Below are 21,385 nucleotides of genomic sequence, written 5' to 3' on the forward strand. Positions count from 1 at the left end.
GATTTTACTTGAATATTTTGATGTCAGTGTTTATTGGAAACATCACTAATGATCAACAACTCCTCGTTCAATAGAATTTCAGATCAATTGTATCTAGCACAAGACATTTGAAAAACTTTGAGTTACAGAATCATAGAATGGTTTGCATTTGAAAGGACTCTAATGATAATTTATTTCCAACCCCTTGCTGTGGGCAGGGACACCTTCCACTACACCACACTGCTCAGAGTCCCATCCAGTCTGGCCTTGAACAATTCCAGGGATGGAGCAGCCACAACTTCTCTGGGCACCCTCACAGTGAAGAATTTTCTCTGAATATCTAATCTAAATCTACTCTCTTCTAGTTTGAATCCATTCCTTCTTGTCCTGTCACAACATGCTCTTGAAAAAGTAAGCTCCCTGTGGATATTCGAATATTTTAGGAAATCCAATATTCTATCAGACTTTACATTCAAAAGAACCCATAAATGTTCTCCTTAGTCTTGTAGGGCTATTTTAAGTATACAGAATATACAGACACAAAGCAGCTTTTCTGAATCAGAAAGAGTTAAAGCAGCTTCATGAGGAAGTTTCTTCTATAAGAATTCCCCCTCACAAGCAAAATTAAATCACAAAGGAGAAGGAAGACAGACAAAAAGACTCAAAACTCCATATTGTGGCCAGGATATACTATTTGACATGCTAAAATAGACATGCACAAAGGGAAACATACACTAGAAGGTTCTTGGAGCTTCTTTTTGTTATGAGACAGCTGCAAACACATAGCTGCTAGCATTACTGACTGAGAAAAAGATTCATTTATTTCAAGTAGCAGCTAAGCAACCTTTGACCACTGTAAGACCTGACAACTTTAATTAGTTTTAGCTTAAAACGGAACCAAACTCGGCTTTGGCGTCTCTCCAAATAATTTTATCCCAGACTGCTCTCTGTTCCTACTGGAGCATTGCAGTATAATTACTTTAATCTCTTCATAGGCATGTTCCATTTGCTAGCTTTCCAAGGAAATTTACAGCCTTAACACACAGCTCAAAAATAATTTAAAAAAAAAAATTCTCTTATTAGTGAAACAAAAATTAACAAGAAGCCTTCATCTCTCACTGGCCAGTAAAGAGAAATTTTATTTTTCAGAAGCTGTCACGCCAAACCTATGCTCATCACGTTCAATTAAAGACACTGGACACAACAGCTCTGTGCAGTGTATGCACAGTGAAGCTGCTAGAGCTGTTTGTATGGTTGGGGTTTGGTTTTCTTCAGGTTTAGCTTGTATCATTCTAGACAAGAAAATTACTATCTGGCACAAATTCCAGACATATTACCAGCCATAACTATTTCCAGATTAAATAATGTTATCGTGTTGCTATAAAACGCTAACAGCACTTACAGATTCAGCTGCTCTGATCTGGCCACCTGACCCACAAGCTCAACAGAGAAAATAGCTGGACAACCCATTTTTGCACAAAGTCAAAGTTATCAGAGAGAGCAGGAAAGGGGCCCCTTAAGCAGAATATTTTTCCCTAACTGTCCTAATCCACGCTTGTATTTTCCAGAGAGTTCTCAGCTGAATTGCACAAGATGGTCTGCCTGCTTCACAGAACAAGTCATGAGATGGGATCCTGGAGCATGGAACAGCACACAGAGTGTGAGGGAAATGAAAGAGGGGGCTTTGACAGGAGCCTGAAGCTCATAACTGTGGGTAATCCTGCTGTGTATCGGGTGCTCAGGTGGGCTCTGCACTGGCATTCATTTTCCTTCCAGCCGAGTTTTAAGTAACAAGTTGCAAAATGTGCAGGTAGAGAAATGTACACAAGATGGGACTTTTTCTTAACAGGCTTTCATTTGGGAAAATCCCAACTTGAAAAATACGAATTTACATGGAACACAGGTTAACTTCATACTTCAGATGGAAGGCAACTGTCCCTTGCTTCTGCAGAAGTCTCACAACTTCAGCCCTGTCCCTATGAAAACTGCTCCCTGCACGGCTGAGCTTCTCTTCTCACGTCAGAAACTCACTGTGCCTGCAGAGGAGAATTGTCAACCGTGATCTTCATCCAAGAAGAAGAGACGACATTATGGATTTCCCACTATAATTCAGAGCGCAATTTTCATCAGAGGATGAACTTAATTAAAATAAGACAGGACAGCAGAAGTAATAAAAAACCTTTTAATTACATTTCTATGGTTTTGGATTTGTCCTCAAGCTAGACATCCAGACTGCCTCAGCCTTCACCAAAAATATGAAAGGAATTCAACTTACAAAGTTTTCCTGAGCAAGCAAAAAAGCACTGAATGTCAAAAAAATTACTACTTTCAACTTGTGCCTCTCTATCAAAGAATAACTTGCAGGAACACAGAACACAGATCATATTTATTCTAAAAAGACTGAACTAAGACTTTTTGGTAAATAAAATGAATACATTTCCAAACTCTGTATAAACCATGTGTTTTCTTCCATACACAGCCCTGTGCAGGAGGTCTGCATTTTCTTCCTCACATTCACCAATACAAAGCTCCAAAGCTGAACTCCATAAACATTACTACATGGCACCTGTAAATGGTTTAATTAAATGCTGTTGATACCAACTCTTTATAAGCCATCAGGGTGGAAACCTCTCCCATGGGCTCCTCAGTCAGCAAAATAAAGGCAGCCATAGGGGCAATGCAACACTTAACAACAACATGCTCTCCCAGGGCACACAGGTACCAAGCCACCAAGTCATTCACCGCCAGGGAAGCAGGGTGCAACACAAAGAAAACAGCAGGGAAATTCACTTAAGTTGCCCAGGCGACAGCAAAGCAACGTGATGAAAAATTCCCAGTTGCCCTGTGGCAGAGAAAGCACTGGGGCGAGCACACACCAGCCCAGGGCTGGGACTGCAGCACACTCTAGTGACCCAAAGTCTCCACAGTAAAAATGGAATAAATTCAATGCTGAGCTCCCTAAAAAAGCTAAAGAGCAGTGATTTGAACTCTGCCTCCATTTATACAACATTTGACGCTTGTTAAGAGGCAGTGTTGGTCTGGGACCACCAACCTTTTTCCCCTCTTGCCCTGTGAAGGCAACTGTGGTTATTATGCAGTTTGCCATTTCTTTAGGGCAGATTTAAACATTGATAATTAATCATTGATGAGCCATGGCTTTACACTTTGTCTTATTGGCTGAGAGGTGATGTGCAGCAGACAACAGCGCGGGACCTGCGTGCAGATGCCACAGCAGCACCCCAATGCCAGCAGGACTGCACCAGGACACTCTTCCCCACAAGCCACCAGATTCCAGGGATCTTTGCATACCATGGCTTATTCTTGCAGTTTCTAGGCTACACATACAGTCTGCACTGTAAAATGTAACTGAAAATCAGCAGCTTTTCAACAGGTGCTTCAGCTACTGCAACAAACAGTCCATTTGCAATACCAGAAATAACTAAAAACATCGACCTCTCTCCCATCCTTCTCTCCCACCCCCTGTAAGCATTTTACAGTTACCTTGCAAAACAGTATCAAGAAAAATAATTTATATACACTCCCGAAACAAATTGCTTCTCTAAGGCTGGAAAAGTGAAAGAAATCCAGAAAGAAATTATAAAATAAATTCAGCAGGGCTGACTTCCACATTTTCATGCACTTGCCCAGAACAGCCCTGGCTTAGCAGGGCCTAGAGGAAGAGTTCAAGCACACAGACAGACCCCTCTCATTCAGGGTAAAGTATTACTCATTTCAATTGCTGAGAAGCTTCCAAATTGCCATGTAACTAACTACAGCCCCGACTCACAGCACCTTGGTCAAGTGGTCCTTTCCCACTCACACTTTTAGCCCATCATTTCTTCATCTTCTCAAATTAAAGCATGATTGTTTTCACATCCTATGGTTTTACTGACCAATCCTCACAATCTGGAGGTGTTGTCTTAGTGACTCCATGGGCTCAGTGACAAGATAAACCTCAATAATTCAAATCACTGAATTTTTTTCCCATGTGCCCTCCTGCATTTCAGTGCCAATTTCTTTCTACCACTCATTTGCAGCACTTCAATTTTAACTCTCCTCTTTCTGTTTTTCCCAGTGTTTCTCCCAGTGATTCCCAGTGTACCTTTGTTTCTCCTTCTCTTGATTCAATTTGTTTAAAAGTGCTTAAATTAAAGAAGCTTTTCCAGTCATTCTGCCACATCTACAGTTGTTGCTCTTGTTCTTAGTGCAAGCCTGAATTATTGATTAATCCAAAGCCACATATGTATGCACACACACACTACACCAACACACACTGTTTGGCATTCTTCTCATAATGACTCCACAGAACAATCACCATTACACAAGACACATTTGGTACCCATGGTAGCACTACTTGAGTCAGGAATATATACTCAAAAAAATAATTTTGGAGAGTTTAAGTTTCAGACTGTTAAGAACATCATGACTACAGCAAGTACTTACAATGGATCATTGTACCTACTAATGAACAAAGCCTGTTGAAACACTAAACTACATGATTATTGCTTAATTTCTAGATGTGGATACACCTCATTGCTTCTCTGTACAGACTACACTTTGAAGCTGAAATAATGAACTACATGATTAGAGAGCAGCTTTAAAAGAGAACAAAACTTAGTGCCTTTTTTATTAAATACCATGGGGAAAAAAAAAACTTCAATGAGAAATAGTCCTTTAACACATAATTTTCAAGACTTTTATATGTCCTTAAATTATGTATGAACAATCCTTCCAAGTGAACGTGACTACGCCTGCACTAAATTTAAGAACTTGTGCAGCTTTTTCCAGGTTCAACACTTAAACTCAAATCTTTTGAGTGACACAAATGCCTTATTTAAAATCAGCATTTTCATTAAACTTGCAAGCTATTATATGTGCTGCTTAAGAAGCATAATGTGTTGGTATCAAAAAGAGTTATCCACGCACTCTGAAAAGGAAATATTTTGGACAAAGGAAGAAGAAAAATGCTTTGTTTCCTCCAAGATGCGGATTTCCCATCCTTAACATGAAATAGTTGACATAAGTTGAGAATAGAAATCCTACATCCATTAACAAATAACATTTAACACCTTCTCTCAGCAAGGTGTTAAAAAGAAAAAAAGTGAGCCACCAGTTGCACTGGTGTAAAAAACCAGTAATAATGCATAAACAATCTCTTCAAATAGCTTTCTTGCCATTCCCTTCTCCCATCAGCTACCTTACACAAGCATGCATGTTACATGGCAGGCAATTCAATTATGACACCCTACAGAAAAAGAAAAAAGCATTTAAAAGAAGATATAATTGAAAGAAACTTCTGGGATATATAAACAGTCCTTTCACCAGTGCATCACTGAAATTGTATAAATAGATTTACCTCAATATTGCTAAGAACCAGCCCTCTGTGTTACCTGCACCAGCTCGTACCAAAGCTGAATTAAAAGCCTAGGGCTCTTCAGTAACTGATTTAATTTTTAGTTCATATGCATATTTCTTTTTCACCTAATTCACAGATTCATTATATGCACTGACAAGGGATCAAAATTCAGGATTGTAAGTAAAAACTCTTCAGTCTCACTAATTATACAGGATTTATCTTCTGTATTTGCACAATGCCATGCAGACTGCTGGCAGCTCAGACTATTTCCTTAGCTGGTCTGGAAGAAACACTTAAAACTGCAGCTCATTTTTTTTTTTTTAGCAAAATACAAAGAGTGCAAATATACACACATATTATATGCTGCACTACAGATATTGAAAATTAAACATTATGCTTGAAATGTATAAACATAATCTAGACAGAGCCCATGTCTAAACAGCATAACAACCCCAAGCAAAAAACTAAAGCAAATTCATTAAATGATTTCACCACAAACAGAAAGCGCCCAAAATTCCACTTCTAACATTAAATCACTCTCTGTCTCACCAGACTAAGTCCACATTTGCAGCACTGTGTTCATGCCAGGACTGGAAAAAAATGAGACCCAAGACAGAACAACTATATCTTCTAAATTATACATTTAGCAAGACTCCTAGGATAATGCTGTTTAACAGAGGCAATAATTTATTTTTTTTAAAATCAAAACTCAAAGCAATATTTCTAGCAGGAGGAATGTTGCATTTGGCCAAAGAACTTAAAAAAAAAGCCTTGATTCAGGAGACCACACTGGGGAAGAGAGAGACTACTCAGTTTGCACAGACCCAAAGTGCCTATGCCCTTTTCCTGAAACCCTGGATGATGAAACTATGCTTTTCCATCACTGCCACAAACAAGCCAAAGCCCACCAGAGTTCCACAGGCCCCAGCTCACAGCTGCATCTTCTCTTACTTAGGAGTGATGCTTTACCACCCTTAGCACCAAGTTATAAGGCAGGCTGTCTTCCTCTCATTAAACAAAAACAAAACAACAACAAAAAAAGCAAAACAAAACAACCCCCCCAAAAAAAACAAACAAAAAAATTCATGATCAAGAAATCCAGAGAGGATAGCAATGCCACTAATAAATCAGATTCATGTTCCAAGCCAGGGAGAGGTAACAATGGACTTCAGTTTTCAATATAATCAAAGCAAAAGAGTGAGCTTTTCACTACATATCTTGGCTAAAAAAGAAACATGTCCTAGCTTAGCTCCATCATGGCTGCACCAGCAAATTGACTTAATTGTCAGCAAGGAATTATGAAATATGAAGTGACTCCAGCAGCGCTCCAGGGAGACTCCTGAGGCACGGTGTCTATAGCAGAGACACCAAAGTGCCATCCATCTCACTCTCACCCTCAGGCAAAGCAGAACAGCCTTGGCTCTCTAAAAGAGGCTGCCAAGAAGAACAAAACCTGGCTTTCCTGAATGATTAGCAGTGGCCCAAATAAGAAATTTTAAATACATCAGCACAGCTTCCCTGGCTGCCGAAAGCACAGGCAGGAAGTCGTGATTTTGAGACAGCAATTTGTAGTTACAAGGCTACATCGAGTTACAGCTCACAGGGGCCTTTCTAAGGAGAGAGGCAACACCGTGCACACTTCCCCTCTCACACCCTTCTCTCCAGCGATTAGAAAGGGTAGAGAGGGCAGAAAGGGAGGCTACAGTCACCACAAGCTGCTCTGCTGGGTTCTAGAGGACAGGACAGGAAAGGAAGGCAGCAGATATTGCTAAGCTATACTACTGACTCAGATCCTGGTTTCAGTCTGACTGCCAGCATGACAGAAGAAAAGCCACATGTAACTACTTAACCCCTGGGACACGGGAACTAAGAAGTAGGGAGCCCAAAACCTTTTGCTGTGTCTTTGATCAAAACTATAGAGCTAAGTACTCTCACCTAAAAACACCCCTTTGGCCTGTCCATCAGGGATTCACTTCAGATTTAAGAAACAGTTTCTGTTTTAATCTCATCCATTACTGGTGCTGGAGACTAGTCTGAACTAGAGTTGCAGCCTCTAAAGCTGTAAACTCCTGGCCTAAGGAGCCTTTGGGCTGTAAGCCCTGCCAAAACTCCACATCTGGGCCTCCAAAGCAGGTTCTTTTATATCAGAAGGGAGGAGGAAGATAGAGAAATAACTCTTTGTGGTGAACCAGCTCTTATACTGATCACTCAGCTCCCTGAAATGCTGGGTTTGTTACCTAGTGGGCAGGGGGGGCTATAATTAGTTGAACCACAGCCAAGGCTAGAACTACTGGTTAGCAAAACTCTTCTGGGACATCACAAAAATTGTCTGACCTCCAGCATTCAGAGATGCCTTCACCCAAAGAAACAAAGAAAACCAACAAGTAAGCCTTTGCCCTGGTCTACCCTTCCCCCAAGGTTGATTTAGTAGTTTTATCTTTTAAGGTAACAGACAACCTAAAATGAAAATTGTTTCAGAACCTAAGAAATAACTTGTAATTAATAAATTCTCTCAGCTTTTCCTTTCTCTCAGCTTCCCTGGTCCGGTGAACTCTGCAGGTAATAGCCACCATTTTTCACTGATTGACTATTCTGAAAATCATTCTAAAATGTGATTTTCATTTCAGAAAGAGTAATAAAATTACTCAGATTTGTAGAAATTCAGAACTAGCCAAGTGAACTTGACCACACTGCTCAATATAATCCTTTCAAAGTGGACTGAAACTGACAGGATGAGAAAAGAGAGTTCCTCTGAAATAGCCTGTGCACCACAAATTCTTAGAAATGTAAAGGGAATGGTTTGCCAGTTACTATTATCAGGCATATCAAGTCACAGGGAAGACTTACATTCCTCTATAACCTGGTTTGATAGAGTTGAAAGCAATATCACCTCTTTCTTACATAAAAAGTTATTTCACATGACACAAGAGTACAGTTCCCTTGAAAAAGCAATATGGTTCACACTTTAAATTTAAAAAGCATTTCTAACATGGATTTGCAATGCAAAACATTCTAAATACAAATCAAATATAGCTGACAGAACCATCTTTTTGAGGCAGCCCACAACTAGGCATGCCAGATATTAACTATTTCTATTTATTACTCGACAGAAACCAGCTTTTCAGCATAAAATGAAGGTGCTACAGAGACACGTTTAAGTGATTCATGTTGCACACTAGATTAAAGTTACTGCGGCACAAACATGCAAGTGATAAAAGAGAGAAGGAACAATAATCCGAAAAACTTCTCCAAATCAGTGTTTTTCCCACAGGTTTCAACTGCTCAGACACAATAGACAATGAAAGCCTCAGGCTGCAAGGCTTCACTGGTGAAACCATCTGAGAACAAGGGCCATTACAACACCGCTCCTACAAAGAGCCAAGTCATCTTTTCTTCGTGGCACTGCCGGCCCTCGGGCACAGCTCAGGCGAGAAGCTGCGAAGAGCTCCCAAGAGCTCCTCTGCAGCCAGGAAGAACGTGCTAGGGACAGGACACCCCGAGGGAGGAAGAAACAGGACCACCCACGTCCCCCTGGGCCTTGACACCCCCTCTCAAACACTCTGGGCAAGTGACAATCCAGGCGGGAGATACTAAGACGAACTTTGATGGTTCCTGTCTCCTCTATGGTGAAGGGAAGAAGTGTGGGAGCAGCAGCAGCAGCTCATCACCCCACTGCTGTGAGGAAAGCACAGGGCCTTGCAAGCACCTTCAATACCGTAATGAAAACAATTCCCAAACACATCCAGACAACTCTGAACAACGGTATATTAACATGCAAGTGACTACTCCTTGCACACGATGCAAACACACTTGCCATTGTGCTTGGATTAACAAGCAAATACCGCTTTCACAAGCTTCCACCGAACTTTGATGTGTATTTAGCTGCCATTACTAATTTTTATGACTGGGGCAGCAGGTCACACAAAGGAGTTTGGAGCCCAGATTTTTAAAGCCAAGCTGTACCCTTAATACCAATTTCTAAGTGAGAGGCATTCTGAATTCCTAAAGGAAGCAAGTTGTGGTTTTGCAAACAGAAATGTTTTTCCTTTCTCAGAAAATCAGTTGCTAACAGCCATAGGTCAAAACAAAACCTAAACTGCATTTCACAGTCCATAACTATTTATTTAACAAGTAATGGAAGCTGTATTTCAAGGGACTAACATTTCCAAGACCTGCAGCAAATGGCAAAGCACCAGGCAAACCCAAAACCCTAGCAAAGGGTGGAAGACTCAGCAGCGAAGAGAATTAAGCAAAAGCAACTCCTCCTGCCCAAGAAAGCACGGGAGACAGACAGGGTCAGCCAGCTGCACAACAGCAGTTTTGAACATAAAAACTACTACTCTGACTACTGCTTTTTTATCCCATTTTCTGCATCTAGCAAATTAGATAAAATAAACCTAAAGCTTACTCCCTCCAATCAAAGTAGACCTTCCCCTATTCAATACTTAACTGCATGTGTTTAACGAGATTACATTATACATAGAAATGCTAATTCCCATGCTGACCTTACTGTACTACTTACAGTGACTGAGATAGTGTCGAGACAGTATATGTGCAAATCCAGAAAAACCCCATGTGTTCATGGTTACAAACAGAAAGGGAGGAAAAAACAAACATACATCTGGACAGAGGAGTGGAGGGGTCAATATTAGCTCTACAGAGATAATCTCAGCCTACCAGCTGACCTCTCACTGCCAATATTTTGTAAGTAGAGAGAGGAGGCCTCAAAGAAGTCTTCTCTTTTGTGTCCCATTTGGAAATTACTTGACTGGTTTGGGTTTTTTAAAATGCAGAAGCTTGAAAAAAACCACAACATTGCATGCCTATCTTGACTGAGAACACACTGTTGCAAATATCGGCTTAAAAAACCCACAATCCTTTAGATAATCCGCCACAAGTCCTGATTAAAAGTGGATTTAATATTATGAAACGAAGCATAATTGTTCAAGACGACCTTGAGTAGTTTCTTACACCCCTCTGCTCCATCAGTGCAGTCAAGATGACAGCTGCACTGTCAAATGTGTGATATGACAGGCTGCTAGCAAGGTCTCTCCAAAATATTTTCCTCTATGAAGTAAAACAGATGCTTACAGTTCTTCCAAACCACGCCTGTCTCCTGTTCTATTTCAAACACACACTGAACACACATAATGAAATGGAGTCAGCATTTAATAAGCATGAGCTGTATCGATGGCTAATCCAACAAGCACACCTCGAATACATGCATTTTGTTTCCTCTGCTTAAGTCATCACCGATTTTATGTCCAGGAAAATTAAGGTACACAGGCCTAAAAGTGGTTTTACGATAACAGGGGCTCTATTGCCACCTGCTGTCAGAAAGGATTCACGGCATCCCATGCCACCTCACGCTTCCCAGCTGAGGGAAGTCAGTTTTTGAAGAAATCCAACTTGGCAGGTGTTTTCCTTGTAGACTGCTAGTTTTCCGTAGAAACACACGCAAAAACGGTCCAGGGTAACCGTGGCATGAAGGGTCAGTATTCACATTGGGGTCAGAGATAATAAATGAGTTCAACAACTGATGCACAAAGAAATAAGGAGAACACACTGGTCTAGGTAAAACAGACACTGTCCTGAAAGCATCAACACTGAAAACAGACTTGTAAATAAATCCAGCTACCAAAGACCATCAGGTTAGATAAGGCTACTAAAACATCTACCTTGCCCGTTTATTATTAGATTTTCAGAGGACCGACTATGCTGAATCCTGTCAGAGGAGAGGCCAGTAATTTTGTGTCAGGGTATTTCCTAGAATCACAAAATGGCCTACTTTGGAAGGAACCAAAGACCATCTAATTTAACCCCTCCCCGCCATGAGCAGGGACATGTTTCACTAATCCAGGTTGCTCAACTTCCCTCCAACCTGTCCTTGAACACTTCCAGGGATGGGGCATCCACCACTTGTCTGGCAAAACCATTTTGGGTAGTTAGGTATCAGATGCCTAAAGATCATGCACACTCATCTCACTCCACTCAGACTTCTGTGGGAGCATAGAATAACATGAAAAGTCTAAAAGCATAGCTCTGAACCTCAACACGTGTGTCTGGTGCTTCAGCCGACAATCTGTTCGTTTAAGGAGCCTTTTCAGTGCATTGTTCCAGTGGAAAGTACATTTCCTTCTCTGCTGTTTTTTTAATGGCTTCTCAGTAAGTCACTGAACACTCACATCCCACTGCTTGAAATCATCACTTGATTATCATTAACATGCAGTGCCTATCTGTTTGCAGTGCCTGGCCATATGGCAGGCTTAGTGGCAAAGCTCTCCTTGAGGCACAAGGGGCTCAGGCCTCCATTCTACCACCCAAGGCTCTCGGCTCGCTGGCACCACACACCATGTGGCAGGATAACATCCAGGTGTCTGAGGCACATTTCCACCCAGAAGCCATCTCCATTAGCTACATGAGATGGCTGTGAGAACAATGCTGGAATTTTGCAATGAAAATATTTCACCACAATTCATTTCCCCTTCCCAAAGCACCCTAGAATAAGGAAGAAAGTTCTTCCCTAATATGTGTCTGCAGCACTGCCAAACCTTTTCTTTTTAATGCTTAAGCTTTGAGTTATACTAATTATACCTGAAATATTTTCAAAGTGCATTCCAACCACCCCTTCTGCAGTGCAATTCTGAGTGAGCCTCCTCAGTCATAACCCTTGGCCACATGGTTACAGCAAATGGTGTTTGACTGAGGCAACAGCTACAGCTCTCCACCTAAATTAAACCACACCTACAGCAGTACTTGCCTTCCATTTCATTCTCTTGAACACTGTCACTATACACAGCCTTCTCATCCAAATGAGTATTACACTACAGGGAAGAACAGCACTGAAATGAAATTAGACCAAAAGCAGAGGGCAAGTTTAACCACATCTACTGCTCACCAGCCAGGCTTAAAGCATTTTCCACAGAAAGCAGTAATAAACTCACTCACAGATGTCACAATTGGGCATGACCGATTCCCTCAACTATTAACATTGACTTTCCTGATGAGTAAGTGAGGACTACATATAAATTAATCTGGGGTTTTACACACAAGTGTAATTGTACCAACTGTAAAATAACTTGAGAAACCTTTGATTAACACCACAGTCTGCTCACAGTAAAGATGAAAACCAAATTAGCAACAATTTGTTAGCAATACTGGTTCTATTCCTAGAGGAAATTACAATAGTGTAAGTTACACAGGCAGATGCCAGACAACTCCATACAAGGGATTTCAATACAAGTTTTCCATTTTCCTATCTGTACTCTGGAGATAAAACATGTAAGGTATATTTACAAAACATCCTAATGGCCAGAAAACTCATTAAGAATCCCCCAGTATAATCAACCATTTATGTTTAGCTCAACTAAAAAAAAAAAATCCACAAAAATCAATACTATAAAATGTAAAACTCCAATGTCAAAATGCTATAAGCAACTTAAGGGCAGATTTTACATTTTGTTTCTTCCATATTCAATAGCAGGAACATTTGAGTTAAGGGACTTATTTTCATAGCAAATTATTGAAGAATAATTTCAAATGAGCTCCAGAGTAAGAATTACTGGTCACTGTAAAATAAAAAGGGGGAGAATAAGTACACACACAATACCAGACCAGGCTCAGCAACTGACTCAAATACCTTCATAATATTCAGACAGGCCACTTCTGAAATAATTTCTACTTCAGAAGTTACAAGATGAAACTTCTGTGTGATAAATTAAGTTGCCAAATGAAATGGATTAGCAATCAGTGAAATTGCCTGATGTCAGATCTGTTCCAGATTCGAATCCATCCTTTTTCCCCACCTGTTCATTAAGCACCAAGTTCAAGGCAACTGCAGTGACTGATTGAGCATTAACGAGCTGTTTGTGTGGAAAGGAAGAGTTCAGTCCCTATCTATACTTACACACTTGTATAAGCATAATTCACTGATAATATATTCAGTTCCCAGTATCAATACATAGCTCTTCTACCTTGATGTGTAATTTTGAGCTTGAGAAAAAAAGGGACACCTCATTAAGTTAAACAGTCATATTCAAGGTCAAGGCCAGGAAATTATGAATCTTGAAGAAAATATGTGCTATCTCCAGATAAAAAAGCAGGATAAAGAATATATATTGCTGTGACACAAAAATGCTGAAACATGGTTGTGAAGTCAGAAGCCTGAGGGAAGAAAGGCATATTTCACTAGGAAAGGTGAGATTCAGTAAGAAAATATCTATTTCATCCTATAAATCAAGTCATGCAGAGGCTTCAGTGAAAACCAGTCTTGACCTTGATTTGCAATAAGAAAATCAAGCATAGTGTATTTAAAACTGAATATTTTTCAGTGTCACATACATTCAGTACTGGGACAGGGAGGTACAGCAGGACAAGCATTCCAAACTCTTGCAAATTTGATTAAAAACTCAGCTGTAATTCTCTCTCTGGAAACATCTCTGCCTCTAAAAGCAACCAGGAGACCATCGCCTCCACGCACCTTCCCTCGGCTGGCCCTGCACACTGTGCCAGGGAAGCTGGCGAGCCTGTGCCTGCCAAACCTGCATTCCCAGCTGAGGCAGCTCTCTGCACACAGGCACATGTGTCATGCTCTTCTTCTTGCTCTTCTTATTCTTCTTGAGCAATGTCAAACTCAGTAACTAAATTCCAGCATCAGGGTTAATAAAAATGGGACATAAAGAGTTGTTTACTTACATAGTTGTTTACTATGTTAGTCACCAAGTCTTTTCTCTCTTTAGCAGAGGAAGATTTTAAATCACATTTGTTTTCTCACATGGAAAAGATATTCAATTTAAAAATTAAGAGTTTCTTCCCCAAATTTCTGAGTATTAGAAAGTATTTCAGCACTCAAATACAGTTTAAAGGGAGACACCTAGTTGCTATAACTGTAGCAACTCTCTAACTGCAAATTTAGATGCAATACTACAGACCTATAAACCATAATATCTAATTGAATAGGCATGAACATCTTCCTTTTTCCTGAAGATTAAAGGTTTATGTTCTCAGTACCATACTTTTGTACTGATACAAAGAATATTTTTCAAAGATAAGAAGAAGTATTATCTCTTCTAGTGTTCTGCAAGTCATCATCCTCCTCCTCCCTATCAGATAAAAATAAGGAGAATCCTTTTTTCCCCTAACATAATGGTTTCCCCTTGATCTTCCTCCTAGTAAAAACTCCCTCACAAGCATATTAGTACATGTCTCCTTATCTTATAACTGCACAGTAAGATTTATTAACAGGTAGGAAGGAAGTGACCTGAGGTCAGTAGTGACCTCAGGTCAGATGAACTGCTGCTTAAGGTATATGAGGTACACAGACATCCCTGTCCCACCCACTCCCAAAATACCACTCCTGTACCTACTTCAGATAGTTACTGCATATGACATAAATAGTGACACAGCTTTCCTTATTAAAAATGAAGAGGAAATGTAGTCCCTTACTGCTCAGTTGGTACTACAAATATTAGGAACAAATTGTTTTTTTCAAACCTTACTCAGGTTTTTACTGCTTATTTCAGTATTTGGGATTGCCAGAGGGACTAAAGGGCCCCTCTCTCCCCTCCCTAGATACCACAGACACACCACACCCCCTCCAAGCTCTGTTCTGATGATTTATTCAGATGTTGGCTAATTGTGGTTATCTGGTTTCCAAGTGCTTGAAGCACTTTTGGCATCAGGATGAAGTGACATCCGGGAACATTTAATATGTTAAAAAGGCCAGTCAGCACAGATTAATGCAGTAAGCACATGCCTCAAGGAGAGCCTGTTTACATTCTTACAGGCTAATAAAAAAGCACAGAGGAGGACATAGCAGTAAAAGTAAGATTTTCATACAAGTCTTACCTGAATCCTTTAAAAAAATGTGTGAAGGAAATGGCATAACATGACACCTTAAGCAAAATATCAAGTTAAACTAATACCTGTCTGCAATGAAATTGGTAGTAAGGAAGTTTTAGGAAGCCATTGTGTAAGGAAAAGACATTTACAGGGGTAGATAATTGACATCAATTTTAGCAAAATCGCACATCAACTCCTTTTTTCACTCCTTTCTCTCTCACAATGCATCTCAGTTCCTTGCTCTAGTCTTGAATGATTTCAAAGAGGATGTTGTGATGTTTCTCAAAAGAATGAGCAAACTATACGTGAGATACTTTAGAAAGTAAGCAACATTCAGTTTGTCTGCTAAAAGTCTAGGATAAAAAAGGAACCCTTTGCAGGAGTGTTCATCAATGATATCCTGATATTTAGCTACAGAAGATCACCATTTATGTCTCATTCCCTCCTTACATATTTGACAATACACTTTTTTTTTTGCCAATATGTTTGCATCCAAATCTGGAGGCAATCTGAACCACCTGGAACCCTTCCACAGCCCCAGAATTTACCAGACCATTCCCTTTACTTCAAGCATGTTTAGATCTTCACGTAAGTCAATGTAAACATTCAACCTGTATCGTCCTGTGGCTTCAATTTGGATATGACTTGCTGTATTTTATACTATTTATTACAGGAGACAGTTAATGGAATTTCTAAATTCAGAGAGAAAGTCTCCAGAGGGTCTCTTCCTCCCTTCCTAACCCAGGGCTTGCAACAGATAGGATGGAGTCAATCATTAATATTTGGGGTAGTCAAAACGCATTAAGTATAAAAACAACTTGCACAGATTTACCTCCAAAAAACCTATCTCCTATTCCATATTCAACAGGCTGCATTTTATTCAACTTACATACAGAAACTGGTACTGTGGCTACTTACTGCTTTATCTCTTTGAGGCTTGGATAACTTCAGCTGCAGAAGAAAAAACAATGGAGTTCTTTGCAAAAGCATCATATGGTGCAGAAACATGGGTTTAGATGCCATCTAAGAGACACTACAATTGCACTGAAACTGTTGGATTTAAAAAGAATCCCAGCACAGCAGATGTTTTGCATAAATGATATGGATCTTGAACCACAACACCTTCCTCATGTAGCTTTCCAGCTATCCTCAGCAAATCAAAGGCTTAGACTTAATTACTGCACTGTCATATAAAGAGCATATGGTTTTTCCAGAGTAACTGTAGGTTAGTATTTTAACCTAAACTTATTAATATCTCATAATAGTTAACATATTATGCCTTTTAGGAACTATAGAAGGTTAATAACGAATTAGAAGAATCTTAAAAATCCACCTGTACCAATGGCCTGGCCCTAGTGCTGCTGTTTGTTTCCATCTGACACACCAAAGTATCACTTTATAAACATGTTCCAATCAATAAGTAGCTTTGCCAACATCTAATCTGAATCTCCCTTTAAGCCCTAATTCAATTTACAGACAACAACAGTAAAAACAACTAAGCTTTCTAGATACTTTGAGTGTTTTGAACCTCTTCAGGTCTTTCAGCCTCAGTGTGTTTTGAGAGATCTTTAAACCTTTTCTCAAAATTGCGTATCAATATGTGATTGATTTGATTCTTTTTTTTTTCTCCTCAAAGAGAGGCATTTCTCACATGGATGGCAGGCAGATAATAGGTTTATAGGCAGATAATATCATTTGCAGTCTGGGATATAGGTTTTTTAGACCTTTCAGGATAATTAAAGGGGGATTTAAATCAAGAAAAGTGAAGTATTCCTATTCTAAAGCTAATCCGTAACTAGTTCCAGCCTGTAATTCAAGGGAGGTCTATGAACAAAGAGAAGCTAAATATAAAAGGTGGAAAATATGCTAATATTGACTTACTGTAAAGCAATAAAGTAAGGAAGTCTGCAAAGGCACTACTGGAAAAATCCTCTTAAAAAAATAATGAGGACAAAATATTAAATTATTCAAGTTTCAGAGGTCTTGTCAACACAGAGAGGAGAGGATCATGTTACATGGACGCTACTGTATTGTTTGTTATTTAGGAGAGCTTTTCTGCATCAGTAAACTAGAAGATGAATTAAATTTTTTAGCACAGGAAAACCAGCCTCATGGAATGCAAAAATGTGGTTCTCAACCTTTGGAATGCAAAAATGTATTTTGAAATGGCTAAGGATTCCATCTGTACCTTCACAAAACCCATCAGCAGATGTCCACGGGTCAAGTGGGATGTCATACAATCAAACAGTGAAAGAGAGTCTGTTCACTACCCTCTCCACTGTGTGAGCAAACATTCCTGTGCTCTTTGCAGACATGAAACAGTAAGTCCACACGGCATTTTCCTCTGATAAGCAAATGCATCCATTTTAGCCATTACAGCCCTGGGAATCTTGGAACTTAATTCCATCACACAGAAGATACTGCAGCACATTTCCTTCCAAGAAATGAATACCACCAAAATTAGTTCTTGAAAATTAATCGGTGCCACTCAAGTATTAGGGGGAAAAACTTTTCAGCCTCAGGCCACACAAACCACACATTCTTTTTTGGTGTGGAGAGTGCAGGCAAGATTTGGCTACGAGCATGTGTATAGGGGTAAACCTTCCCACTGTTTATTTGCCAAAAAACTGAACTAGTTTACTACAATCTAATACACTGATCACTTAGTTGCACAGGCATTTCCCTCTTTTTGTCACAAGATGCTACATACAGTTCTTCACCTTGACTACACACATGGAGACATGGTCACTGAGCAAGAAGAGGTACTTAAAAACTTAAAACTCTGTAGATCATGGCCAAAAACTTGAAACATACAACCTCCCAACAAGAAAGCAAATACGAAAACCACAAACAAAATTCTGTTTTCCTATCACCTTGTGGTTAAAGTTCTCACATTACCTAGCCCACAAGTGGCTTCATTTATAAAAGCAGACTGGGTTAACTGCATTAACTTAGTAACAAAAACGAGCCTTCTACAATGCAAAGTGTGAATTCTCAGCTAACCAAGTTAAGTCAAAAGATGGACAAAAGATCATTAATTTTTTCATGGCGACCCTGCTATAAAAGTTTCACAACAATCCCTGCCACAGTAAATGCACACAGGGTGAACAGATACAATATGAACGAACTGGGGAAAAAAAACCCCATATTTTCAACAGATTTCCACAGGACTCACCAGTTTCAGGCAACTTTTCAGAGCTCACACTTGTACCATGGAGCTGTAAAGGATTTTCAAGACACAGCTAGATAAAATATTTAACCACCTACCAGCATTAACGATGGCATCAACCTCAAGCAGCGTAATGTCACCTCTATAGAGAGAAACTTTCTCGCTCAGACTTTTCTTCCCTTGCAGATCTTCCTTAGCGTTTTCACCTACAAGCCAAGAAAGCAGAAAAGCCAGGTTATAAGTGTGAGTCCAAGGTCATTGTTTACAAGCCCTGAACAGGCAGCAGTACGGTGACACGACTCCTGCCAGACTGCAGTTTCTTTCAGTTTCACCTCGAGAGGGCAGCGGTAACCCACAGAGACACCAGCACTGCCCTAACATCAACTGCTTGCTTGTTACTTGTTTCCAAATACAAACTAGGGGGAAGCGCTGAATCCTTGTCCACATACCGTTTGGTTACAAAACTGTAGAAACATACACATTTTTGGAGTGAGATCCATCAAGCAATTTTATTTGGTAATCATAAGGGTGTAAATTGCAAAAACAAATTGAGGAATTAAGATTACCCTCCTAACAAGAATAATAAGTTCTCCAATCCAGAATTATAGCAAATGAGTACAAAAATACATAAGCACACCATTTGCAACAGTTCCAAAATTCAGAAAGACTTCTGAAGACATGTAGCCAGACAACAAGCCTGAAAAAAAATCCACGCAAATTTTAAACTTGGAGCTTTGTCACCTTAAATTGCTCAACTAGGAGGACGCAGGTGGTGAAGACAACATACACTAGGCTTGCAACAGATTTGTTACTAAATAATGTTACCACAGGTCCCTTATTTCTGTAAACTCTTGAATTTGCATCCCCAAATCACTTCATTTATATCTGATTCCCTCTACAGAACAGCTCAGTTACCTCAAACCCTTGCACGAACATACTGCCCAAAGCTTCACCAAATTAGACACGCACGTCACCAGAAATGAACTGGAGGGAAGATTATGAAATTAATTTCTACTATTACTTTTTTAAAATTCTTTCTAACACAAGTGTCAAGAAGCTTGAGTTCATCTATTTGTTTCAAATCTTCAAAACAAGTAGAGTTTGTTGAAAAGCAAAAAGAGTCTTCAATATTTAGTGAGAAAGTAGAAGTCCAAACAAATTTATTCCTCTAGTCTTACCCTCTATTTCCATCAACTCAAGAATACCAACTTGGACATGTCAGCAATTCCTTCCCGAGCACCAGAGAGCACATCCCCAAGCTCCTGAGTCCTGTCCCAGAGTGGCAAGACAGAGCAGCAGGCTGAGACCCTCTGGCCTGGCCTTGCCTTGACATTCCCAGCCTCTGGCTGCCAGGCAACAGCCCTGTGACATCGCAGCTGATGCCACCACCTGGCACAGAGCCCGTGGGCACAGCTCAGCTCGGGGTCAGGCCCAGAGAGCGCAGCTCCCAGCTGGGGCAGCTGTGCCATGCTCCGCCCGGGGCTCTCCCTGCTCCAGGGGCTCTGCGTGGCCTCGCTGCTCGCCAGCACGCCCAGAGCTCTCAGCCGTCCCGCCAGGAGCGCGGCCCGGCTGCCTGTGCCAGCCCAGGGCGCGCAGCAGCCGGGCCCCGGCACGGGCCGTGCCAGCCTGTGGCCCCTGCAGCTGCACTGCTGCACCTTCCTGGCCCTGTCCCTGCTGCTCGCCACGCTCTGCCTCGGCTACAGCCTCCGGAGAAAAGCCCAGAGGCAGCGGAGAGAGGTGAGGGACGGGCACCGGGCAGGTGGGATGGTGCCAGGGGCCGGCAGCTACAGCCTGTAGGGTGAGGAGGAGTGCCAGCCCCTGTGCAGAGGACAGCCTGGGCAGGCACCAAGGGTCCTCTGCCTCTTCCCCAGCCCCGTGCCCAAGCCCAGAAGCAGAGGTGGGGCTCAGCCCCCTTCCTCCAGGAGGAAACAAGGACAGGCTGAGCCACCAGAACAAGACAGACCCTGCCCCACATCCTCTCCACGCAACCTGCAGCCTGGGGCAGCCCAGCCAGGCCCCAGGAGAGCCCGAGGGGGCCCAGCCCCTGCAGCCCCTCCGCCCCTCTCATCGTGCTCCCTGCCCTGTGTCTCCCAGGAGAAGAACTGGACACGCTCAGCCTGGCCCAGGACCTGCTGCCTGGCTGACTGCTCCCCCTCAATGAGGAGCTGATCGGCCGCCAGAAGGAAAACTCTGCCTCCATCAAGGGCTTCCTGAGGCACCTGCGCCAACGCTGCCTGCAGGGGGACACGCTCCAGAGGGGAAGGAACAACCAAGTGTGGAAGGACTTGGACGAGGAGGCAGCGCTTTTCTCTGATTGAGAAAACAACACCTGCTAGGCAAATGGAGCAATATACTGCAAGATTACTCATACAGATTTCATTATTTTTAAAAATTCATTATTAAAAAAGACAGCTTTTATTTCTGTTTTAACTTTAGTCTTGCAAACAAGTTGGTTGTTACTCTTATGAGAAAGTGAAGTCAATGGCCACTAAATCATCTCTGCACACACACTCACGAGGGATGGAGTAGATCCTGGTACATCCTTTCTAAAATGTGGGGATTTAGGCTATTACTGACAACACACAAAAGCCGCAACACTGCTGTAGGTCCTCCTCTTGTCTCCTCTGCCCCAGCCTCAGTAATACATTACAGCTCAAAATCTTCACCAGAAACAGTTGAACATTCATGTCCCACCCCGACTTTTTCCCCTCTGGATCCAGCAGTCATCTTCTACCCCTCTGCCTATACAATCCAATTTAATTTACCTCTTCCTCATAACATGATCCTTTGGTCCTTCAGTCATGTACAAAACATCTCAGAGTCCACAGAGCCACAGCTTCAAGTAGGATGAAGTTGATTACCTGAGCTCTTCACACCAAATAGAGAAAATAGGTGGTTCTAGCCCTCAGCTTTGTTTACAACTCCTTCCAGATCAGTTGTAAAGAAAAGGGCCTTTACAGCTTACACAAGGGTAGAAAAATGCATTAGATGGAGTTTGCAAAAACCACACTTGAAAAGAAAATGGGTAAAGTTGATCTGAA

General features: G+C 41.2%; 1 protein-coding gene across 3 annotated transcripts in view; it reads right to left on the reverse strand.

The window, feature by feature from the left end:
• MACROD2 (mono-ADP ribosylhydrolase 2) overlaps positions 1 to 21,385 on the reverse strand; it is an 853,439-nt gene that overhangs the window by 811,648 nt on the left and 20,406 nt on the right. For all 3 annotated transcript variants that reach the window (XM_066546232.1, XM_066546231.1, XM_066546230.1), the window contains exon 3: positions 18,443 to 18,550. In XM_066546232.1, the coding sequence (XP_066402329.1) occupies positions 18,443 to 18,550 (108 nt within the window). The remainder of the gene's footprint in view (positions 1 to 18,442; positions 18,551 to 21,385) is intronic.

Source organism: Molothrus aeneus, chromosome 3 (assembly GCF_037042795.1).
Source record: "Molothrus aeneus isolate 106 chromosome 3, BPBGC_Maene_1.0, whole genome shotgun sequence".
Taxonomy (NCBI): domain Eukaryota; kingdom Metazoa; phylum Chordata; class Aves; order Passeriformes; family Icteridae; genus Molothrus; species Molothrus aeneus.